This window comes from Lepisma saccharinum, chromosome 3, assembly GCF_977018435.1.
Source record: "Lepisma saccharinum chromosome 3, izLepSacc3.1, whole genome shotgun sequence".
NCBI classification, from domain to species: Eukaryota; Metazoa; Arthropoda; class Insecta; order Zygentoma; family Lepismatidae; genus Lepisma; species Lepisma saccharinum.
This window is the reverse complement of record NC_139231.1, coordinates 10,679,029-10,700,647: the sequence shown is the minus strand read 5'-3', so window position 1 is coordinate 10,700,647 and position 21,619 is coordinate 10,679,029. Positions and strand designations below refer to the sequence as shown.

The 21,619-nt window shown below is 39.9% G+C and overlaps 1 protein-coding gene across 1 annotated transcript in view; it reads right to left on the bottom strand.

The window, feature by feature from the left end:
- The window catches only part of Schip1 (Schwannomin interacting protein 1), a 310,208-nt gene that overhangs the window by 151,608 nt on the left and 136,981 nt on the right, over nucleotides 1–21,619 (bottom strand). The window contains exon 6 of the mRNA XM_083118304.1: nucleotides 11,317–11,414. Coding sequence (XP_082974430.1) covers nucleotides 11,317–11,414 — 98 coding nt within the window. The remainder of the gene's footprint in view (nucleotides 1–11,316; nucleotides 11,415–21,619) is intronic.

Here is a 21,619-nt window from a genome sequence, read left to right as displayed (position 1 = left end):
TTTCCCCAAAAGAGTGTGTGTGTAGTTCCCTAAAAGAACATTGCTTAAATTTGAATTTATGGTGTTCAATAATTAACACATATTATTGTGGCTAAAATGAAAGTATATGTGTAAAATTCATAATTTTTGGTTGACTTTCATTTAACAGGGGGAGGCCCCCCTTGCCCACCCTTCCGGACGCTCATGATTATTATTATTATAGCTTGAATCTCTATCATTTCTTCTATTGTTCCTCTTCTCTTTCTATAATTCTATCTTTCCCTATTCATTTCTATATTTTTATCTTTGTCCTATAAATTTCTTTCTCTGTCACCCTCTATTTTTCTAGCTCGTCTTTGTTTCTTTCTCTATTTCTTGCATTTTCTTTCTCTCTCTATTTCTTCCCCTGTTCTCAAACCCATTGCTTCAACATTGTTGGTTACGACATTATAGAAAATGAAATAAAATATAATACAAATGTGTTTACCTCTGAAATCCATGTCGAGACATTTATGTCACTTCTTGATTTTCAGCCTAACCGAACGAAGAGCTCACATTCCGCCATCTGTTAGTGAACCGAGGAACTATGTGAATGAACATTCACTTGCTTGTGATGAAGTGCACGATAAGCTTTCTCTCTTCTCCGCAAGGGGTCTCCCAAGATGCAACTGTTTGAATCATACACCCCAGCCCAGTTGTCAACGCAATTCCTAAGTCTGATGTCCTTCGCGCAAATGGACGTCCGCAGGATTTCTTCCAGGGAGGGCAAGGAAGGTATTTTTTTCCATGCGGGGGGGGGGGGGGCAAACGAGGCATATTCGCCCCATAATACTGACCCCCCTCAATGTGTGTAATATTAAGTTTATGGTAACATCAGCCACAAAATTACCTACTCCATTACATTGTGGCTAAGGGTTACCCAGATGGTTCCGTGTGTTTCTGATTATCAGCGCCTACTGAAGGAACTTCATTCATATTGTACAGCAACTGGAGACTGTGCAGCAACTGCATCAAATGTTAACTCAAAGGAGTGCGGGTTGTCAAATTTTACTCCAGAGCCGCCCAAATGTGCTGCTTCCGGAGATCAAACCCGGACCACTTGATAACCGGGCAGCAGCTAGTGGGGGTGGGGGATAGGGGGCAATTTTAATCTTCCTAATTCTTAAATTTTAAGACTGATTGATTTCCACTTTATGCACAGTAAGGCTAATCGAGACTGGACCTACAGTTTAAAGTGTCCGAGCCACTGTGTGCCTCCACCGGGTATCGAACCCGGGACCCCTTGATTACAAGGCGACGACGGTACTACGGCACCATCGAGGAGGCCCATTAGCATTTAAGAAATAGGTACAATGGAACCACAAGCAAAAAAGCCTGCGCAGACCCGCGACTCCTGTGCACCGTACTCCCGCGTGGAAGGGAGGTGCAGAGTGGAGCATGCTTCCTTATGGCCCAAGTTGAACCCATGAAGGGGAAGGTGCGCGGGTACTTTTCGTCGAAGGTTATTTTCCTTGTGGTCACTCTATAGTTTGTCTACTCCTTAATTCCTAACGAGGGTCCTTCCTTAACGTCGTATTTCTCCCTCTCGGATATTTGCAACGATAAGGATATACAAAGCTAGCACTCATGGCCCTACCACTATTCAAATAAGGAACTAACAAACAGAAATTAAACTTGACTGTTCCTTAGATGTTGAACGTCCTTCTACTTATATGTATATATATATATATATATATATATATATATATATATATATATATATATATATATATATACAGTATGTAACATTCTTATTCGTACACACGGATTTTCAAAGAAAATGCTTTAATATCTGAAAGGAAATACACTCTTTTGAAATTGTTTCTTTACAATTCAATAACTAATATCATTAGGAACATAAAATCTTACCCAAATTCTGTATAACCAATGACAATAATAAATTAAATGAAACTGAAAGAGAAACATGCCATTTTTTGTACAACTTTTCTATTCGTACACTTAATAATATAAAAGAAAAAAGTATATTCAGAGCAAATTGAGTGACAGTTCTAATACTTTGATGCGTATTCTTTGGCTTTAATTACTGCTTGGCACCTGTTCTTCATAGAATTAACCAGTTTCCGACATGTTTCAGAGCTTATTTTATTCCACTCGGCTTGCACAACAGTTTTCAACTCTTGTTTGGACTTGACGCTTGCTTTATGGACTCGCCTCTTCAAAATTACCCATAAATGCTCAATGAGATTTAAGTCTGGACTTTGAGCTGGTGGTTGTAATAGTTTGGGCACATTCCATATTAGCCAATTCATGTTAACTCGCGCCTTATGCTTACTGTCATTGTCTTGTTGGAATCTGTAGATAGGCAGCATGTCCATTTTTTGGGCACTTTGCTTTACATTGTTCTTCAATATTTCCAAATAGACAATAAACTGGATGGTACCAACCATTTGGACGACATACAGCCCCAAATCATTAATGACCCACCACTGTGTTTAACTGTTGAAACTGTGTTAATGTGATTATTGTCTTTATTTGATTTTCTCCAGACCCTATTTATCCCATCTGACCCGTATATATTAATCTTGGATTATTGTATTTATTTGATTTTCTCCCGACCCTATTTATCCCATCTGACCCGTATATATTATTCTTGGACCCGTATATATTAATCTTGGACTCGTCTGACCATATTCTATCCCAAAATTGCTGGTCCTTGTGGATGTGCTCTTTCGCGAATGAAAGTCTATTCCTGCGATTCACTTTATTTACATACGGCCTCTTTCGTGGTATTCTGCCATGATATTCATGCTTCCACAAGGCACGTCGGACAGTTTGATCGGACATCATCTTGCCAGAAATATTTTCTACTAACGGTCGTAACTGAGGAACACTTAGTCAGGGGTTTTCTCGCACTCTTTTTAAAATAAAGCGTTCATCACGTTTATTGAACCGTCTCTCTTTTGGTTTTCTCGGCGCATTCTGTGTTGAACCTTCCTCTCTAAATTTGTTTACTATGTATTGAACTGTGGAATGTGATTTATTGACTGTTTTTCCAATTTTTCTTAACGAATAACCTCTAAGAGCCAAATTTATAATAACATCCTTCAGATCGGAACTAAGTTCCTTCACTTTGCCCATTTCAAACACGCTCATAAATAGACGATAGGCCTACAACAATACCTACGGGGAGCGCGCCTGCATGTTCAAACTTGTTACGAAGTTGCAAACTGCACGAAATCGCCCGAATAGCAGTGGCGCTGTATGCGAGGAAGATTGAAACTCTTGCCTGTACGAATAACAATGTTGCATGAAACAGCGTGTTTTTCTCTTTTCACACAAATTATATGCTCTGTTTATACACTTTGAACATACATTTTTATTGACATTTGTTGGTGAAACCTTCATTAACATTAATTTCCAGGTACATATGAAAATTATTATATTTACTAGTAGATATGACATTTTTTCCTCGGAAATTCTATGTGTACGAATAACAATGTTACATACTGTATATAAATCACACCTGTTAGACCTCTTCCTAAAACAGTAATTTGTAGGGGAGTACGTATATTCTTCGTCACCGTTTGAACCTCCAACAACCAAATAACAATTTCACAGCCGCTGAATACATGCACCTACCACGTAGGCAGCAGAGTATCATGTCAATTTAGTATCAAGTTTGGCGACTTAAGATTGGTCAGTTACTTTATATCAAATGATCAGCTGCCACTATTGATCCAGTCACATTCCTACAATTTTAGAACACACCGTAATAAAGTAATCTTGCGATCTTACTAATGAAATGTTCTTAAATATTGTAATGGTCCCTTGACCGAATGGAAGTTTTATAATGGAAAATATTGTATCATCTGATATATAATATCGGATGAACGGGTCCACTGCCACGATTCGTGTCTGAACAGGTGAATATTCCACGTCAGAGTTGCAGCTGCCTAACCATGGGAGACTTCTGCGCATGCGCACCTGCGTTCCGATAGATACAATATGCGCCACCCTGAATTATTGTGTATTAAGAAGTGGTACTGAACGACATTCCTACACAAATTAAGCTAAATAAACTATTATTTGTAATCATCTCAATTGGAAGATGAACTACGCTACATTTGTGTGATTCGTTTACAAGTATATGAGTTACTCGTACCCAGAGTTGGACAGGTAAATTTACATGACACGTATTTTACATAAATTACACATACGTTACCAGTAAATTACCTTGCGTAGAAAACACTTTTTCTACGTGTGCCCAAAGACTTTCCCTTAATGTATTTTTACTCAAAACATTCGGATGGATTCAAATACACAATTCAATGTCATTCAGATTGTGAATCAACATGCATTATGTTGTGCGTGTTAAGTAGGATCGATAAAATTACTTCCTGCTTCTCATATTTTTACAATTGGGAGAAATTCAGTATCACCTTTGCTTTTTCTTGGTGTTCCAGTTGTAATGTTTGTTGGCTATACTGTACAATCGACCCTTGTGTTATACCATTAAAAATTAAGGAAACAATGTATATTCTGTTCGTTCTGCAAGGCGGTTGTTTACAATGCTTTTGTTCTAAATGTTTAATAATTAGGAAAAAGTAACACAGTTTTGTGGTAAATATTTTCTTCTCACACTTCACTACTGGCGTAAAGTAACATAATTAAATTTGATAAACATAAAGCCCTAAACATGACTTGGAAAGGTTAATTTTAACTAATCTAATTGCCACTTTAAATTAAGATGGGCAATGTATTATCAGTGCTGCCATCTGCAATCGGACGGCGAATCCATTGAATATGGCTTGGCTCATATTGTTTCGCCAAGCCCTTGAACAGATGAAAGGTCATGTAAACGCAAAATACCCGGATTTGAACACGGGTCCCTTAGCTGTCGAGGGTGTCGCTTGCACTCCCGGATGAAGAGGGTTTACAGTGTAGACTCCACACTCTCTCCAGGGAATCTCAAGAGCAAGTGACTCGAGATGCAATGGACGCATGAGAGAGGAAGTGAGTGCAAGAAGAGGAAAATGCGGTTGCAGCTACCAGCTGTTAGCAGCAGCGCGAACTGCTTCGCTCCGGCCACTCGTTTTCTTCTCTTCTCTACCGCTATGCGCTGCCATGCCTCATAGATTCACGGGATGGTGCTACGATTGACCTTGAAGCAGGGTTGTAAAAGGTCCAGGAATTTTAAATGAATTCAATTCCGGTCCAGGAGAGAAAATCAGCAAGCGTAAATGTGTTCTGGACCGTAAAAAACCTTTTTATCTGTAAAGTATTTGAATTCGGTCCAGGAACATTTTTCCGGATCAGTTCAAACACAGTCCAGGACCTTTTGGGTCGGGTACCCTATTCTACACCCTCGAATTTTCATTTTTTTTCTTTCATTATGAAGATTATGTGATCCTAATTGTGAATAAAAAAAATGGAGCGCGGAAAGAAGTATTTACGACTGTACAGCCATTTAAAGTTGAGATTTTGTCGTTTGAAATTGTTGAGTCCAAATTTCCCACCGATTCCGGGCTCCGCCCCTGGAGTAATTGACTTACCGTCCCCTACCGCTACCGCGGCCCCGTCTTTATCTATAGAGTCCCTTTGAAAGACATGTTAGAAATTGGCCGGAGTCACCTGCCCCCAACACTATTCTCACTGTTTTCCGCATTGACACATGAAGATACCACAAATGAAGGCTAAAATTAAACCTAAGAAGGTAACTTACCTCTTTTTACCAAGGCCAGGTATTGAATTGTGGGTCGAAGTTCAATTTGTAAGTCCAAAAATGAAGTAACTCCTACGTTGAAAGTCCTTGTTGTCCTTTTCCACAGAATACCACCCTCCACTACCTTCCCATCATAAAAATAAGAAGTCGCAAATTATCCCATCCCACAAGTCATTTAGAAAAAACAATCCTCCCCTTTACGGCCTGCAGTTGCCAAAAGGAAATAATTATTTCCGATTTTTGAAGTCGCATAAATGAAATCCAATGTCTGAAATGTCCAACCCGCCAATATATGACACAAATAACATATCGCAATTGCAAATGTTCCCATTGCACAAGTCAATCATAAGAAGAAAAAGAAAAAATCAGACTTGCGCCTGTGACATGAATCCATCATTCGCCATCATAGAACTTCTGAAAAACCTTTTTGACATTACGCAAGGAATTTTAATTTCATAATAAACGTAAGTTCCGTAGCACATAGATCTAAAAAATTAACTTCCGCGCTATTTGCAAACACTGTTTGTTATGAGGAACTAAATATTTTCACGAAAATATTTGAAATGTGCCTGAATTCGGGGGTGTAGAAAGGGGTAGCGGAACAGACCTTTTTTCCAGATCAATTTAAATACGCTCCAGGAACCTTTTTTCCGGATCAATTTAAATACGGTCCAGGATAATTTTTTTCAATGTAACAATACGCAAATTGGACCGAATTTAAATTGTGCGGGGGAAAAAAGATCCCGGTCCTGCAGCGGAACCCAATAGAACCCATTAAAATTTATGGGTTCCAGCATCTTTAACAACCCTGCCTTGAAGGAATATTTTGCAACGGCGTGTCTTCACGCTGATTGCACCCCCAATTAAGGCGGTCAATATTTGGAGCACCGTTAACAACAGTGTTACAATATACACTATAGCCTGTCCAAGGGGTTTGTAGAAAAACACTGCACGTAATGGTAAAGAAGGGCAGAAAGTGAAAGGGTGGAGCAAACCAGTGCTCCCTGCTGCAAACTGCTACTGGCTGGAGTCACTTTTGCCCCTCAATGCAATCTCTTTCCCTCTCACGCGTTTATTGGTCGTGCCCTCTCGAGTCGCTCCTTGCACAGAGGACTTGTTCTCGTGTTCACATACTTTTGGGATGGAGTATAGGATCAAAGTTTATGTCCACTTTATGCACTGCTAGTCTAATCGGGACTTGACCTACAGTTTAAAGTGGGATCCGATCCACTATGAGTGTTGCGGCTTCAGACTGTCATCATCCTGTGTTACTACAGCTCTTGTCCAGCCTTACGGCGGACGCTCCATATGCTGGCGAGGAAGAGGGGAGCGGGGAAGCGACAAATCCAACGCGATAAGAAACGCAGCAGCCTGTAGAACGAGGTGCGCGTAGTACTTCCTCCCGTCACGTTGTAACTCTTGGCCCCACCGCTTATGTCCGTTTGGTCGGTCTGCGGTTCATTCCCCGCTCCCCACTTTTCTTGCCAGCATGTAGAGCGCAAGCCGTAAGAGTAGACAAGCGCTAAAATATTATGATAAGAAACATATACGTAATGATGAGACGTCGATTAATTTAAAATAAACATAAAATGATTGTAAGCTGCACCTGAAATTAAACAGAGATATGTACAGTCACCAGCATTTAATTAATGAAATACTAGCTTCCATGCAATGCGTTATGTGAGTTGCCAAATTTTTAACTTTTTAATAGAAAGTTCTGGTATCGCCTAGAGTTAGGCAACACACACAACGCATTGGAGCGAAGCCAGTATTTCAGGATGTAGGTGTCCCATTTTATTGCCGGCGACTGTACAACGACATTTCACACAGGTTGTGTCTGTCTGCTAACTCACTCGACTCTTCACAATTGATTGTTGGTTGTTGTTACACTAAAGGCCAACATATGTCACTGGTTGCCTTCTACACAATATCACGTTGACAAGTGACATGACGGAGGAATGAGCTTCCACCTGAGATCGAACCTGGGACCGATTCATTACAAGACAACAGCGATACCACTACACCATCGGGGAGATCGAGACTGGACCTACAGTTTAAAGTAGAATTCGAACTATTATGTGTCTTCACCGGGGATAGAACACGGGAATCCTTGATAAGACAACAGGGGTAGGCAAATGCACTAAAATCATTCCTATAGTCTCTTGCACATTGACGATCATTTGCGTACCAATATTTTTTTTAGTTATAATCAGCAACGCATAAGTACTGATCATGTCCCGTCTTTATTACTTTCTCGTCCATTTGTCTATTAAGAATAATAATTTTATTAATTCTTAAAAGTTTTCATTAACTGAGAAATTTTCACACGAAAACTAAACTTGTCCTTGATATCCTACAGCATATTTCCAAATCTTACAAGTAGCACCATCTCTCGAGGAATTCGACAATTTCTGGCATAAGGGGGTAAAGGCAGTAGGAGCGTATTGCTGATCACATCACCTAAAAATGGCCGAGATTGAGAATGTGTGGTGCCCTACCCCCGACATCCCCTAAATGTTCCTTCATGGCACGATGCTATATGCACGGGGAAATTTACGTTTTCACTTTTTTGTGCCCCCTGAACTCAATCCTGACATTTTGAAATGAAAACTCACTCCCTTTCAAGATACGATTCATCGCGTGCAGTAACAATTTCGGTTTGATTCACGCTTCGTAACGATTAATAAGAAAGAAAATAAAAGTTTCCAGCACAAAATAAAGAGTAATCCTACACACTTACTTTCACAAACTGCAGAAAATGTCATCCAGGATATTTCGCTGAGAAGACACACCAAAATGTCCCGTCTTGGACGAAGTTTTCGACTGTCACATCCGAAGCTGTTGCAAACTAGAAAACGACACGGGAGAAAAGAAAACGTCACGTCAGGAATACACCGAGCTGCGTATGTGGTGCAACACACACACACACACACACGCACGATCGATATGGTGGTCCTTGGATAGCGGCTTAAAGTATGCGAGGGGCAAGTAATAACATGCGAACAGCTCGTTCTTAATGTTACATGCCGCCTGACACTCCTCTACGTGTCAAATAAATCTTCTGGGGTCCCATTCCCATCTACCCCCCCCCCCGAAAGATAGTAGTCGGGAAATTCCAGGAAATTCTCGTTCCGGACTGAACGACGATGGAACATTTATTGGGAGAAAACGTACCGTGGCTGTCAGTATGGTGACAACGCCAAATACTTCTTATCAGAGGTTATATAATTCTTGAAGTTTCATTGTTCATTGATTTAGTTTATTTTACTTCGCTTTTCTACCACTTTTGGCTAAGAGTGAAGATAACGATGAATTGTGATAAGATTAAATGGATGAAGGGACAATCAGGAACATTTAGGGACGACAACACGATCTCCACTAAGGTGAGCCGGGAAAGTCCCTTTTTTTGACACACTGTCACGATTTTTTGACGTAAAACGTGACACCGAAATGTCGATTTTTTGTGATAATGACTTATCGACATAGAATTACTGCCAACAATGCATCTTCTCTACCATTACCATGAACTATGGTATTTCTGGTTGGAAATTATTTCACATTTCAATGTCAACAATGTGCCATATTCAATTTTCTTAAAATAATGGAATTTCTTCTCTGTTGACCTGCAACTAATGCTCCCACTAAACGAGTGTTTTCGTACAATAATGGTTTGTAGACAAGTGACAAAGACGCTCTTTGAGTACAAACTTTGAAAGCTATGTTGATTAATAAGGTGAACTTTAATCACACATGTGTAAACTTTTACAAAATGTTATTTGAAAAGAAGGGTGTACTGAAGCAGTGTTACCAACTATCTAGAAAGTTATCAGACGTGAAAGAAGTGTCAAGAGTAAATTGTGTTTGTATACTCGTACATCAAACAGTTTTTTTAAAAAATAAATATACGTATGTGTGTGTACATTTAATATGTACGTAATTTAACACATATAAATGAGTGCTCACGTGCGAACATTATCGAATCTTTTTCTTCTTAAAGCTGCCTTGAATAAACAGTCGAACATTATTGCCATTCTTCTTCTTCTACTTCCTACTTCAACTGGCCAGTATGCTCCTCAATTTTGATTGGTAGTTCTATGGTATTAATAATGGATTTAGAGACGGTTTCTAATTCTGCCTGGAACTGTATAAAAGAAAGCTCTCACAGTCGATGGCGAAGTGAGGACATACCTAACTGCCGTGTGAGACTGGCTTTACAGTTGTTTCGCACCATTTGTGCATTTATTTCAATATCGTCCGAATAGGCACTGCTACTAAAAAAAGGCGTATAGGGGAAAGTATGAATTTCTCCTCATGTTGCAAGTGGAAGCGGTTTTTTTTATGTTGATTATTAAAAAAAAAGGTAAAGTGTTCTCCTGTGCTTAGCACCACGCCATGAAGGCGTATAGGGGATGTGGGGGTAACGCCCCACACTTTTTTGATCCGGTCATGAGTGGGGGTGATGTGATCAGCATCACGCCCCTGACCGCCTTTACCCCCCAGGGTTTCCCCCAGGTACCCATGTTATTCGACGCTGGGTGGGCGCCGGAGCCGCTTCCAACGTTAGAAAAGTTCCCGGATTTGAACCGGCCGGGGATCGAACCCGGGACCTTGAGCATGGTAGTCAGACGCGTTACCGACTGAGCCACCGCGGCATTTGTCACGATTTTTTGACGATTAAGCTAGACACAATATTTGAAAAACATGATGAATAATAATTATCAGAATCTCATGTATTCCTTATGGGCAATCAACTTCAAGCTACGGTTAATCAAATGGAAATTTTTACTTTCCCGCCTGTCAATTACATCTTCAATCTGTCCTCTTTCCGCTGATTTTTTCTATGACATCGGAAGTTTAATATTCCAAAGAGAAGAAATAAAATGATGCTCCCTACCTCCTTGCTTCCTACGCCCATACTAGCAGTGTTGCCAAACCTGATGCGCACGAAAAAGCTAAATTTCACCTTAAATGGAGTTAAAACTGAGTTTCAAGAAGCTAGATTTGCGAGGGCTGGATAAAGTGCCTTGCAGGGTAATTTTAGGCGTCAAGAGAGTGGGGAGCGCTGCAATTATGACAATTTATTCTTTGTTTTCACCGCCTAGATCTGGCGGCATCACCCACCTCAATAATTCACCGATGGAAAGAGCCTCGCAAAAACTGTCTGTCTCTTTCTCGATTTTTAAGATATTTTTGATGTTAAATAGGCTTACCTACGTACCACGAAACTATTGCGAATATGTAGACAACAAAGCGAAAGCGTAGCGTCGATTATATGTTATAACCTTAAAATTTACAACACAATGGCTGAATATGGCACTAAATTTTATGATATTGGATCAGTAAAATTATTGGTGGTCTTACCGATAAGCCTATATCGGACAATATCGATAAGAGTACCGATTAATCTGTTGTACAAGCAGAAATAGGACAAACACACAGGGTGTCGTATTGACGGGGGATAAAGTGGGAATTTTCCCCCTCTAGATATTTTTTCAAATATCACACTGTATGTGTATACTACATGTGTAGGTAATACACGCACGTACCACTAACTAGCTAAAATAATGTGTCATGTTACATGACACAGGGTGATATAGAAATTACATGGTACTCACCCTCCTCTCTTCCTCCCTTGCCGCCCTAAGGTGTGACTCGATGGCATCCAGGTCGATCTTTGGCATCGCAGTCTCAATGTTGTACACATCGAATCCTCCTGACACAGAAAAAGACAACTCTCAGTTCTGGACAATATTAACATTGTACGCTTAACAGAAACTCACAACACGTAATAACAAAAGCAGAAGCATATCTTGTTTTCTTTATTTTAAGGTTCAAGGTTCAAACAACTTCCTATCCTTACTCTCTCTCTCTCTCTCTCTCTCACACACACACACACACACACACACACACACACACACACACATATATATATATATATATATACACACACACATGTCTTTATGTATAAGAACCGTTCTCGAACAGGACGTCCGCAGGATTTTGTTTATCAGAGGAGCAAGCAAGGTAATTTTTATCCAGTGGCGGAAGGCGCAAACGAGGCATATTTCCCCCCCCTTATAATAGTGTTCCCCGTCCTCCTCCTTGGCCGCGCTGTCTAAGGCACGGCTGCGGGACGGCATGGGTTCGATCCCGGGTTCAGTCTCCGGGAATTTTCGGCCTGTGTCTAGGGCCGGTGGCAACCCACCATCGTGAGGAAAATGGGGAGCTCCGAGTGAGTGAGCGTAATCCGGTCGCGAAGTTCTACAACGGCTGGGGGTTGGTCGGGCCAACCACACGTCCCGCTAGTCTGGCTGCAGATCTCCACGCCCTCCTGGTGGCCCGGGGGGAGGGGGGGGAGGCCAGCAGTCGGTAGGTAAGCCAGGGCCCAATATTGGGCTGTAGCGCTATAGGGTTTTAATAGTGTTCACCCCCTAGAAAAAAAAAAACCTCCTCCAGTTTGAAGTTATGTTCCTGCAACGCGTTTATAATAATTAACATAAATTACAAGGGAAGGGATTTTAAGGTGCAAATTTATGGTCGGGAAAGGGAGAAAAAATTCTAAAAGTGTTTTATTCAATACTGTAGCAAATAATAATTAGTAATAATTACATGAAGTAACCAGTATTTACGAAGTACACATGGCATTTACTGGGTTTCGATCAACCTGTTACACTGGATTACGCTCAACATTTCTGTTTTCGAATGTAAGTCACTGACGCTTTGAGCTCAGCGATTGACATTATCTTGGAAACTATTGGGGCTGCAATGATTATACAGGGTGGCTCAATATGTCACTTAACACCCTCAGTACAAGGCCACTGCAGCGCGCAACATGGAAATGGTGATGCCCAATCGTTATCAGGCCAAGGGGGAACCACATTGACGCCACCCGCACGGTCGGCGGCCATCTTGATGTCCGCCATCTTGAATTCAACTTCAGAATTTTAAATGGGAAGAGGGTCGTGCGACATATCAAAATGGGCTAGAATTTCACGAGAAATGCAATGGTGAAGGTTTTTTCGACGTATCTTTAACCAGTAAAAAGTTATGACTGAATTCTTGTACCAATTTGCTCCTTTTCGAGCTGTTAGAAAAATGCCTTAAAATTTGTTTAGCGCTTCGGTAATGCATCGAGATCAAAGTGACGTCTATGGAGAGACGTTCGCATGCCATTGCACATTATTTTAATCGGATACATCCATGAAGAGCTGTGCATTATGAATGGTTGTCGCGAACAATTTACAGTGTGACGCTTCCATTGAATTAAAAGTCCTTCACAGTGACAAGGCTAATGTTTATGTTCATAAGGAAGTTTATAAACAGAATATTCGATGATTTTTATCTGATAACCCATTTTCGACAGATCAAAGCTGAATGGTTAGTGTTGGTAAGTTAATGGTGTGGCGTGCTGTGTGGAACACGATTGGTTAGTCAATTTTTCATCAACAGAACCTTAAATGCTTAGGGCTACTTGGATTTGTCAAATAAACAGGTTTTTTCGTCCTTGCTTATGGAAGAAGGTGCTTTTTACAGAGTTTTTTCAATAGGGAAGAACACCAGAACACTTATGGGAACGTTATGAACCAGTTTTTGTCCAAAGTTAGTTATCAGATGACAAGGGTCACAAATTCTGTTTATAAACTTCCTTATAAACATAAACATTAGCCTTGTCACTGTGAAGGACTTTTAATTCAATGGAAGCGTCACACTGTAAATTGTTCGCGACAACCATTCATAATGCACAGCACTTCATGGATGTATCCCATTAAAATAATGTGCAATGGCATGCGAACGTCTCTCCATAGACGTCACTTTGATCTCGATGCATTACCGAAACGCTAAACAAATTTTAAGGCATTTTTCTAACACCTCGAAAAGGAGCAAATTGGTACAAGAATTCAGTCATAACTTTTTACTGGTTAAAGATACGTCGAAAAAACCTTCACCATTGCATTTCTCGTGAAATTCTAGCCCATTTTGATATGTCGCACGACCCCCTTCCCATTTAAAATTCTGAAGTTGAATTCAAGATGGTGGACATCAAGATGGCCGCCGACCGTGTGGGTGGCGTCAATGAGGTTCCCCTCTTGGCCAGATAACGATTGGTCATCGCCAATTTCAAATTCCATGCCGCAGTGGCCTTGTACTGAGGGTGTTAAGTGACTTATTGAGCCACCCTGTATTATACCATTATATAGCTCTCGTTCTGCCTATAAAATGAGACTATATGATTTTTTATAGCTGCTCAAGAAGAGTGAAAATCATTTATTTTTCTTTCCAATTTTTTAACAAAACATGAAATAAAAAGAAGGGAAAAGGTTCTAAAGTATCAAACAGGGGGTAAAAAGGGGATAAATGCGCTAATCTCACGAAAAGGTGCAACAAAGTGTGTTCATTTTACTTGAATTCATGCCCTAAAATACATATCTCAAACGATAGGTATGAAAAAAGCTATATGCTTGGAAAGGTGCTGCAACTTAAAATCTGTTTCCTGTAAATTATCGTGACTAAAATGACATATATTTTTACTATATAGAATTTTAGATTGAGATTAAAATTCAAGGAGGCGTGGCCTCCATGCCACTCGACCTCCATGACAATAACTAAAATGCACATATGTTGTTATTAACTGGATATGTGCAAAAATATTCGTATCCTGCTTTTATTATAGGTTTTGAATATTTATTTATGCAGTAATCCTGCAGAAGTTCCGAACATTGATAATCTCGGATAATAAAATGTTAGCAATTTAAAACACATTTTAAAATTGTTAACATCTTGTATGTACTCAGTGTGTATCACCTTAGATCCTATCATTCTCACGTCACATAAAATATGACATGTGAGCAGAAGCGGAACCACGATTTTTTTCTGGGGGAGGGGGGGGGGCAAGTACCAGGATAAACGTACCAATAATAATAAAAATATTATTATAACATTATTATTATTATTATTATTGATTTGCTTTACTTTGCTTTTTGTGCCACTTTTGGCTAATTTTGAAAGATGGGGATGTGTGATAACATGATGAAATTGATGAACAAACACTCACAATCATCCATGCACAAGCCGGGATTCGAACCCGGAACCACTTTATTATTATTATTATTAGTAGAAGTAGTATCAAAGACGTTATTACCCTCTTAAATTATGCAAAAAGAAGGTAGAAGTTGGTGCTAAAGCATTTGTGTTCGAACAAACAATTTGAATTATTTTCTCAACACGTACAAGTTCACATTAATCATGGAAAACAAACACAAACTATTTTTCAAAGACAGGAAATGCTTGATACATGCATTCCAAATATAATTCTTTTTTACATTAACATGTATAACTTTCATGCACGATATACGTATATTTCACACATATGCAACATGGAGCGACGTGGACACTAAATTGTGTAGGCTACGTATTCAAAGTTTGTTTAATACACATCATATACAACATATATTATTTAAATACATTACACAACCAAATCATCCATCTCAGAATAAACCAACGGCAAAAATTATATAAATTGTCTCAAATGTGCACGCTCCCTGTCCTCAAAACAATTGTTCATGCATTTAAAACAAAATCAATGAAGACAAGTTTTATTTCTCTGATAATTTACAATGCATTACAGAGAAAAAAAAAATATCCAATTTTTTTGCAGGCTGAAATCAATATTGATTTAATATTGCACAAACAATTTCACGGGATGCCTTTTGTGCCTCCCCGATGGTGTACTGGTAACATCGTCGCCTTGTGATCAAGGATTCCGGGTTCGATACCCGGTGGAGCCACATGGCACAGTTGTTCGGATCCCACTTTAAACTGTAGGTCCAGTCCCAATTAGCTTTTCTGTGCTTAAAGTGGACTTAAAACCACAAGTCAATCAATCAATTTTACAACTTATTTTCATTTAGATCGTTCTGCGCCCAGGAGTGGCTCCTGCTGGCCCTTAGCTACGGTTCTGAACTTGATAAGACTAAGAAAAGCAGGAATTGCGAGCAAAGCGAGCAAGAAAATTTTACGAGAAGTATTTTTATTTGCATAAAATTTGAAGTTGTGGGTGATAATTGTCCCCTGCAGGTACACTTGACCGTCAATGTTTGCCCCCCCCTTTCCCCTTTAACTCATCTCCATCCAAGGTTGGGCGGCACTGTAGTTCCGCCACTGCATGTGAATGTAACGGATACTTAGAAATTAATGCTTCTTACTATAAAACTCTCCAACAGGTGGCAGCACTAACGAGCTCCAAGAACTCAAGAATATCGCCTACTTTTTCTTTACTGTGACAAACAGTTGTACAAAGAATATGTGTAAGCTATTGTTCCTGAAACAGAGGTATCTGTCGTGAAATAGAGGTATGGAACTACTTTAAGTAACATGCTGTGATTGAATTTCTCACTGTTAAAGGTAATGTTTCAAATGATATTCTGCGGCCTGCAGCATTCTTACCCAAACAATATTCATGTACGGTTTTCTCTTGTATCTTGTATTTACCTCGTGCGTATATCATTCATGTATTTCCTTGAACCTTGCATTGTATTTACCTTGTGTATAACTCATGTACACAAATGCCAACTGCATCCTTCGTCACACCCAAAACAAAGAAACCTACCAAAGCCAAACCATCCACACCAGCCGAGGGAGCCAGCACGCTCAGCCTTTAAGGAGGCAAATCAATCCCTTTCGAGGACAAAACCTCAAAACCCCACACTCCAGGCAAGTTTAACAGGAGCAAAACCACTTTCCTACCCTCGAAATTCCAGCAGTTGCAGCAGGAAACAATACATCCCAAACAATCTAACAACGCAATTAACCTCTACTACCTTAGCACCACTCTTCAAAAGAAAAGCTGAGCCCCAAGGGACGTTACTTACACCCAGTGATGTGCCGTACACTATAAGTTTACGTCTACATGCGTTGTCTATGCGTAGATTACATTGGGTTGTAGTTTACATAGACTACGTAGACAATCTAAAGTGCATTAAAATTAATTTTCAAGACTCTCATGAAAGGAAAGTGACATTTTCAACTATGTTAGTTCCTAACGAACTGACAAGAATCCTATTTACAACAAAATATCTCTTCTCTTCTATCATCAACTATGGATGAAGATAAATAGTATGCAAGAAAGACAACAGATGGCAGTCATGAGACAAAACTAGTCTTTCCCTATAAAACACTGGAATATTTTATGTTAGGTTTTTTTCCTAGGTGAGAAATTGTTCGAAGTTGGAAGGAAGAGCATGAAAAGGTCTCCTCACACATCAGCAACTGATACGCAGTATAATTTTGTTTCACTTTCATGGAGGCCTTTGCTAAGTTATCGCCTCTTGCCATGTTGTTTACATAGATTACGTCATCTACGTGTATAAAATAGTCTACGTGTAGAATCTAAACTATCGTTGTTTCCGTGTAGACGCACATCACTACACCCCCACCCTAACCAATAAGAATGATGATGATCAGTGGCGTAGCATGAGAATTTCGGGTCGGAACGCCAAATCCAAAAGAAGGCTACACCCTTTTTGCCTAATAGTTTACTTATGGGATTAGTCGATATAAGTATTGTCTATTTGAAAGTACAATTTCATTATGTTTTATTGCCTGAAGTCGGCCGAATTCCGATAAAACATGATCTATGCATATTTAAAAGCTAGCAAATGAGGTGCCTCACTATGCAACAAAGGTTTGGAAGGCTGGTATTGTATAGCTCTTTTTAATTAGGTTGTTCAACTCGGAACGCCATACGCCATTCGGAGTCTTTTGCCCAAAGGATAGTACATGTGTAGCAAAATAATATTTTGTTTCTCTCAGCACACCCAGTTAACCAAAGAAACATTTCGGCATGACGTCTATCATTAAAAGACCTACTAGAATCATAAGAGCTTCTAGAACAATAGTAAACGCATTTCGCTTTTCTGCTACTTTTGGCTAATCGCGAAAATAAATATTATAAATGATGATATTGATGAAGCTGAAGGGACTCTCACAAAGAATATCCATGATAACCACTCCACCACAAAGGTCGGTGGATGATCCACCTATCGTACACCCTACTGACGTAACAGTGCCTGTCTGACATACATCACGATGCGTCATAAAAAAACGTGATAAAAATTTTAAAATAATTTCGTCCAGAGATCATTCGATGTTAAGAGTTTTGAAACGAACGCTCAACATTTCCATTGGCAAAATATAAAGGAACAAATAAACTATCTTAATGATACATTAGTTTTGCGGGTTAAGTGGTAAGCAGCCACAGGCTGAACTTCGCCCATGAATCTCTGTTTCTAACCCTTCATACCACGAGGGCTGAAAACTCTGACGAAAACTTTTTTTTAATGCACATTCCTGTTTGTGCAATAAATTACACAAAGAAATTATACATTGGAGTTTGGTAAAGTTACGTGAGTCATATTGCGTACTGTAGCATCACACAGCACGAGCGCGAATCGTCGTCGTCGTCTGAATCGGAAAGCAGGAAGGGTCACATGAGCCCTAGAACCAATCAAGTTGTTCCGTACGCCAGCGTTCGAGAGAGCATTGCGCCCGTGCTGTAGAGATCCAAGCTTTCCCTCCAGGCAGGCTGAGACTAATGCTTTATACAGGGTGTCTCGAAAGTAATAGCGCAAACTGACACAGGTGAAAGTACACGATAATAGAAGCAAAAAAGTCTCAGTAAACATGGGTCTGCAAACGAGCCGTTTTCGAAATAATTGCAAATGTGTGATTACAAGCCGCTACTGACTTCATTGTTTGTAAACGTCGTCCTAGTTGCTAAATACTAATAATACAGTAAGACAAGTCATTGGAGATCTCATTGCTTTTATTGAACATTCTACTTACATCCTGTTTGATTCCAATGCCACCTCTCGGAAATGTTCTGTTTTGTAAACAAAGAGCAAACATCGGACCGAGCAAGGAGTAAAATCACTCGGTGTTTACAAAATGCAATCAATGACGGCTTGTACCCACACATTCGCACACATTATTAGCATTTTACCAAGTAGGACGACGTTTACAAACAATGAAGTCAGTGGCGGATTGTAATAACATATTCGCGATTATCTCGAAAACGGCTCGTTTGCGGATCCATGTTTACTGAGACTTTTTTGCTTCTATTATCGTGTACTTTCACCTGTGTCAGTTTGCGCTTTTACTTATGAGACACCCTGTATATTCCTTGGGCAGAGTGTCCTGTACGCCAAACGTCACCGGCGTCCGGCCAGCAAAGGCATTAGAAGATTGCTATAACGAGAGCTGTTTGGTGGAGCGTTGTAGGCGTACCGAAATAAATAGCTATTATAGTACTATATAGCTCAAACATGTATATAATAGTAATGTTTTGATTTTGTTTACAGCATTCACTCATTTTTTACCCATTGACGTTCAATAACCCTACGCCACTGATGATGATGATCTTACGTTGGCGAGTGACAAAAATGCGTAGTTAGAGATCGGGTAGTTCACCTGAACACTCCATCCTAACTACAGGGTGTCGAGCAAAATAACAAATCCAAAATTCTTGACTTTTTCATCATGACTTTTTCTTGAACTTTCTTTCCATTTTCTTAACATTTATATAATCGGCCCCTACTGGTGTAGTTGGAAATTAAGAAAGTAGAGTAAGGTGGGCTAAGACTGCGCGGCGGGTAAGACTGCGCACCGGTTTTTCGAGGTGAAAGTCACACACAGTTGGTACTATTGCGCCACCGTTACTTCGTCCAAGATGGTAGCTAGCTGTGGACAGTGGTGAAGATACGTTTGAAATACGTTGTGCTGAGAGAGGCAAGTGAAAAGATTTTGAGGGTGTTTGCTATTTATTTTAGTACTACGTGTTGAGTACTACGTCACTGTGAATGTATACAATATTTCGATGTTGATGGACAGAGGAAGCTGTGTTAATGCCGAGTCCACCTGTGTATTAGTTTCCATTGCTTTGTGCAATGGCTGGGCAGCATCACGTGATTTGTTCAGGAATGCAGAACGGGGCACGACTGCGCACGTGCGCAGTTTTACCCCACAAGTGGGTGGCTTGCATGTGCGCGCTCCAGATAACTGTTAGATTTGAAACAACGATTTGAAAACAACAAATATTTCCAGTTAAGACAATGTTAAAGCTATAAAGGCAGTGGATGAAACAATAGGCTACAGGGAAAGGAAAAGTGCAAAGAAACCATGGATTACTGAAAGTATGCTGGAAAAAATGGAGGAACGGAGAAAATGGAAGAATGTAAATACAGAAGAGGGAAGACATAATTACAAGATACTGAATAACCAGCTAAGAAGAGAAACTGACAGGGCAAAAGAACAATGGATGAAACAAAAATGTGAAGAAATTGAAGAACTGGAAAAAAGAGGAAGGTATGACTTGATGTATCGTGAAGTAAACTGCTCGGGCTTCCAAAAGAAGAAATGGAAAACAATGTGGATGATAGAAGACGAGGAAGGATGTGAAATCACAGACAAAAAGGGAATATCGAATGTGTGGGGAAAGTACGTTGAAGAGCTCTACCAGAAAGAGAATCGCCCAGACAGTCTGAATGTAGAAAATGAAGACGACGTGCCTGACGATGAGAAAGGATATTATATCCTGAATGAAGAATTTGAGCAAGCACTCAAAGAAATGAGGAATGGGAAAGCAACGGGCACTGATGAAATTCCTGTTGAACTTATCAAATGCCTGGGAGATGGAAAAAGAGAAATACTGCACTTATGCAATGAAATCTATGAGAAAGGGGATTGGCCACAAGATTTCACGGAGACTGTTTTGGTACCTCTGCAGAAGAAAAGCAATGCCAGAAAATGTTCTGAGTACAGGACAATCAGCTTGATATCTCACTTGGCAAAAATTCTTCTAAGAATTCTGAACAGACGCCTATACTCGAAGGTCAGTGGCGAGTTAGAGGAAGAACAGTTTGGCTTCAGGAAAGGAAGAGGTACAAGGGATGCAATTGGTTTACTGAGGACCATTGGGGAAAGATATTTAGAGAAAGGAAAGGAGGTGTTTGTAGTATTTGTAGACCTGGAGAAAGCCTTTGATAGAGTGAATTGGGTTAAACTTTTAGAAATTCTGAAGAAAATTGGTGTAGATTGGAAAGAGAGAAGACTTCTAAGCAACTTATACATGAATCAACGAGTTAAAGTGAGAACAGGAGACGAAATGACAGAAGGCTGTGAAATTGGAAGAGGAGTACGACAAGGATGCTGCCTATCGCCTACTTTGTTTAATATCTATTTAGAAGATATAGTGAAAACTTGTTTCCAGGGCACAGGAGGTGTCAAATTAGGAGGAAGAAGAATAAACTGCATAAGATTTGCTGATGACATGGCATTATTCGCTGAGGATGAAATAACCATAAATAGTATGTTACAAGAGTTAAACAGCAGCTGTGAGCAGTATGGGATGAAGATTAATGTAAAGAAGACAAAGGCAATGGTTATAGGACGGAAACCAAGGAATATTAATGTGAGAGCAAACAGTGAAAGAATCCAGCAAGTGGATCTATACCTCGGATGCACTATAAGCAGTGACATGAGCTGCAACCAAGAAGTGAAAATGAGAATCGCAATAGCAAAAGAAGCTTTCAATAGAAGAAAAAATGTTTTTTGTGGACCCATGGACATAGGTCTAAGGAAGAGATTAGTGAAATGTTTTGTGTGGAGTGTAGCACTATATGGTGCAGAAACCTGGACGTTGAGAAGAAATGAAGAGAAACGACTCGAAGCTTTTGAAATGTGGACATGGCGAAAAATGGAGCGTGTAAAATGGACGGACAAGGTAAGAAACGAAGCCGTACTGAAAAGAGTTGGTGAGAAAAGATCTATACTGGAGACCATCAAGAAGAGGAAAAGAAACTGGTTAGGACACTGTCTAAGAAGAAACTGCCTGCTAAGAGATGCCTTGGAGGGAATGGTTGAAGG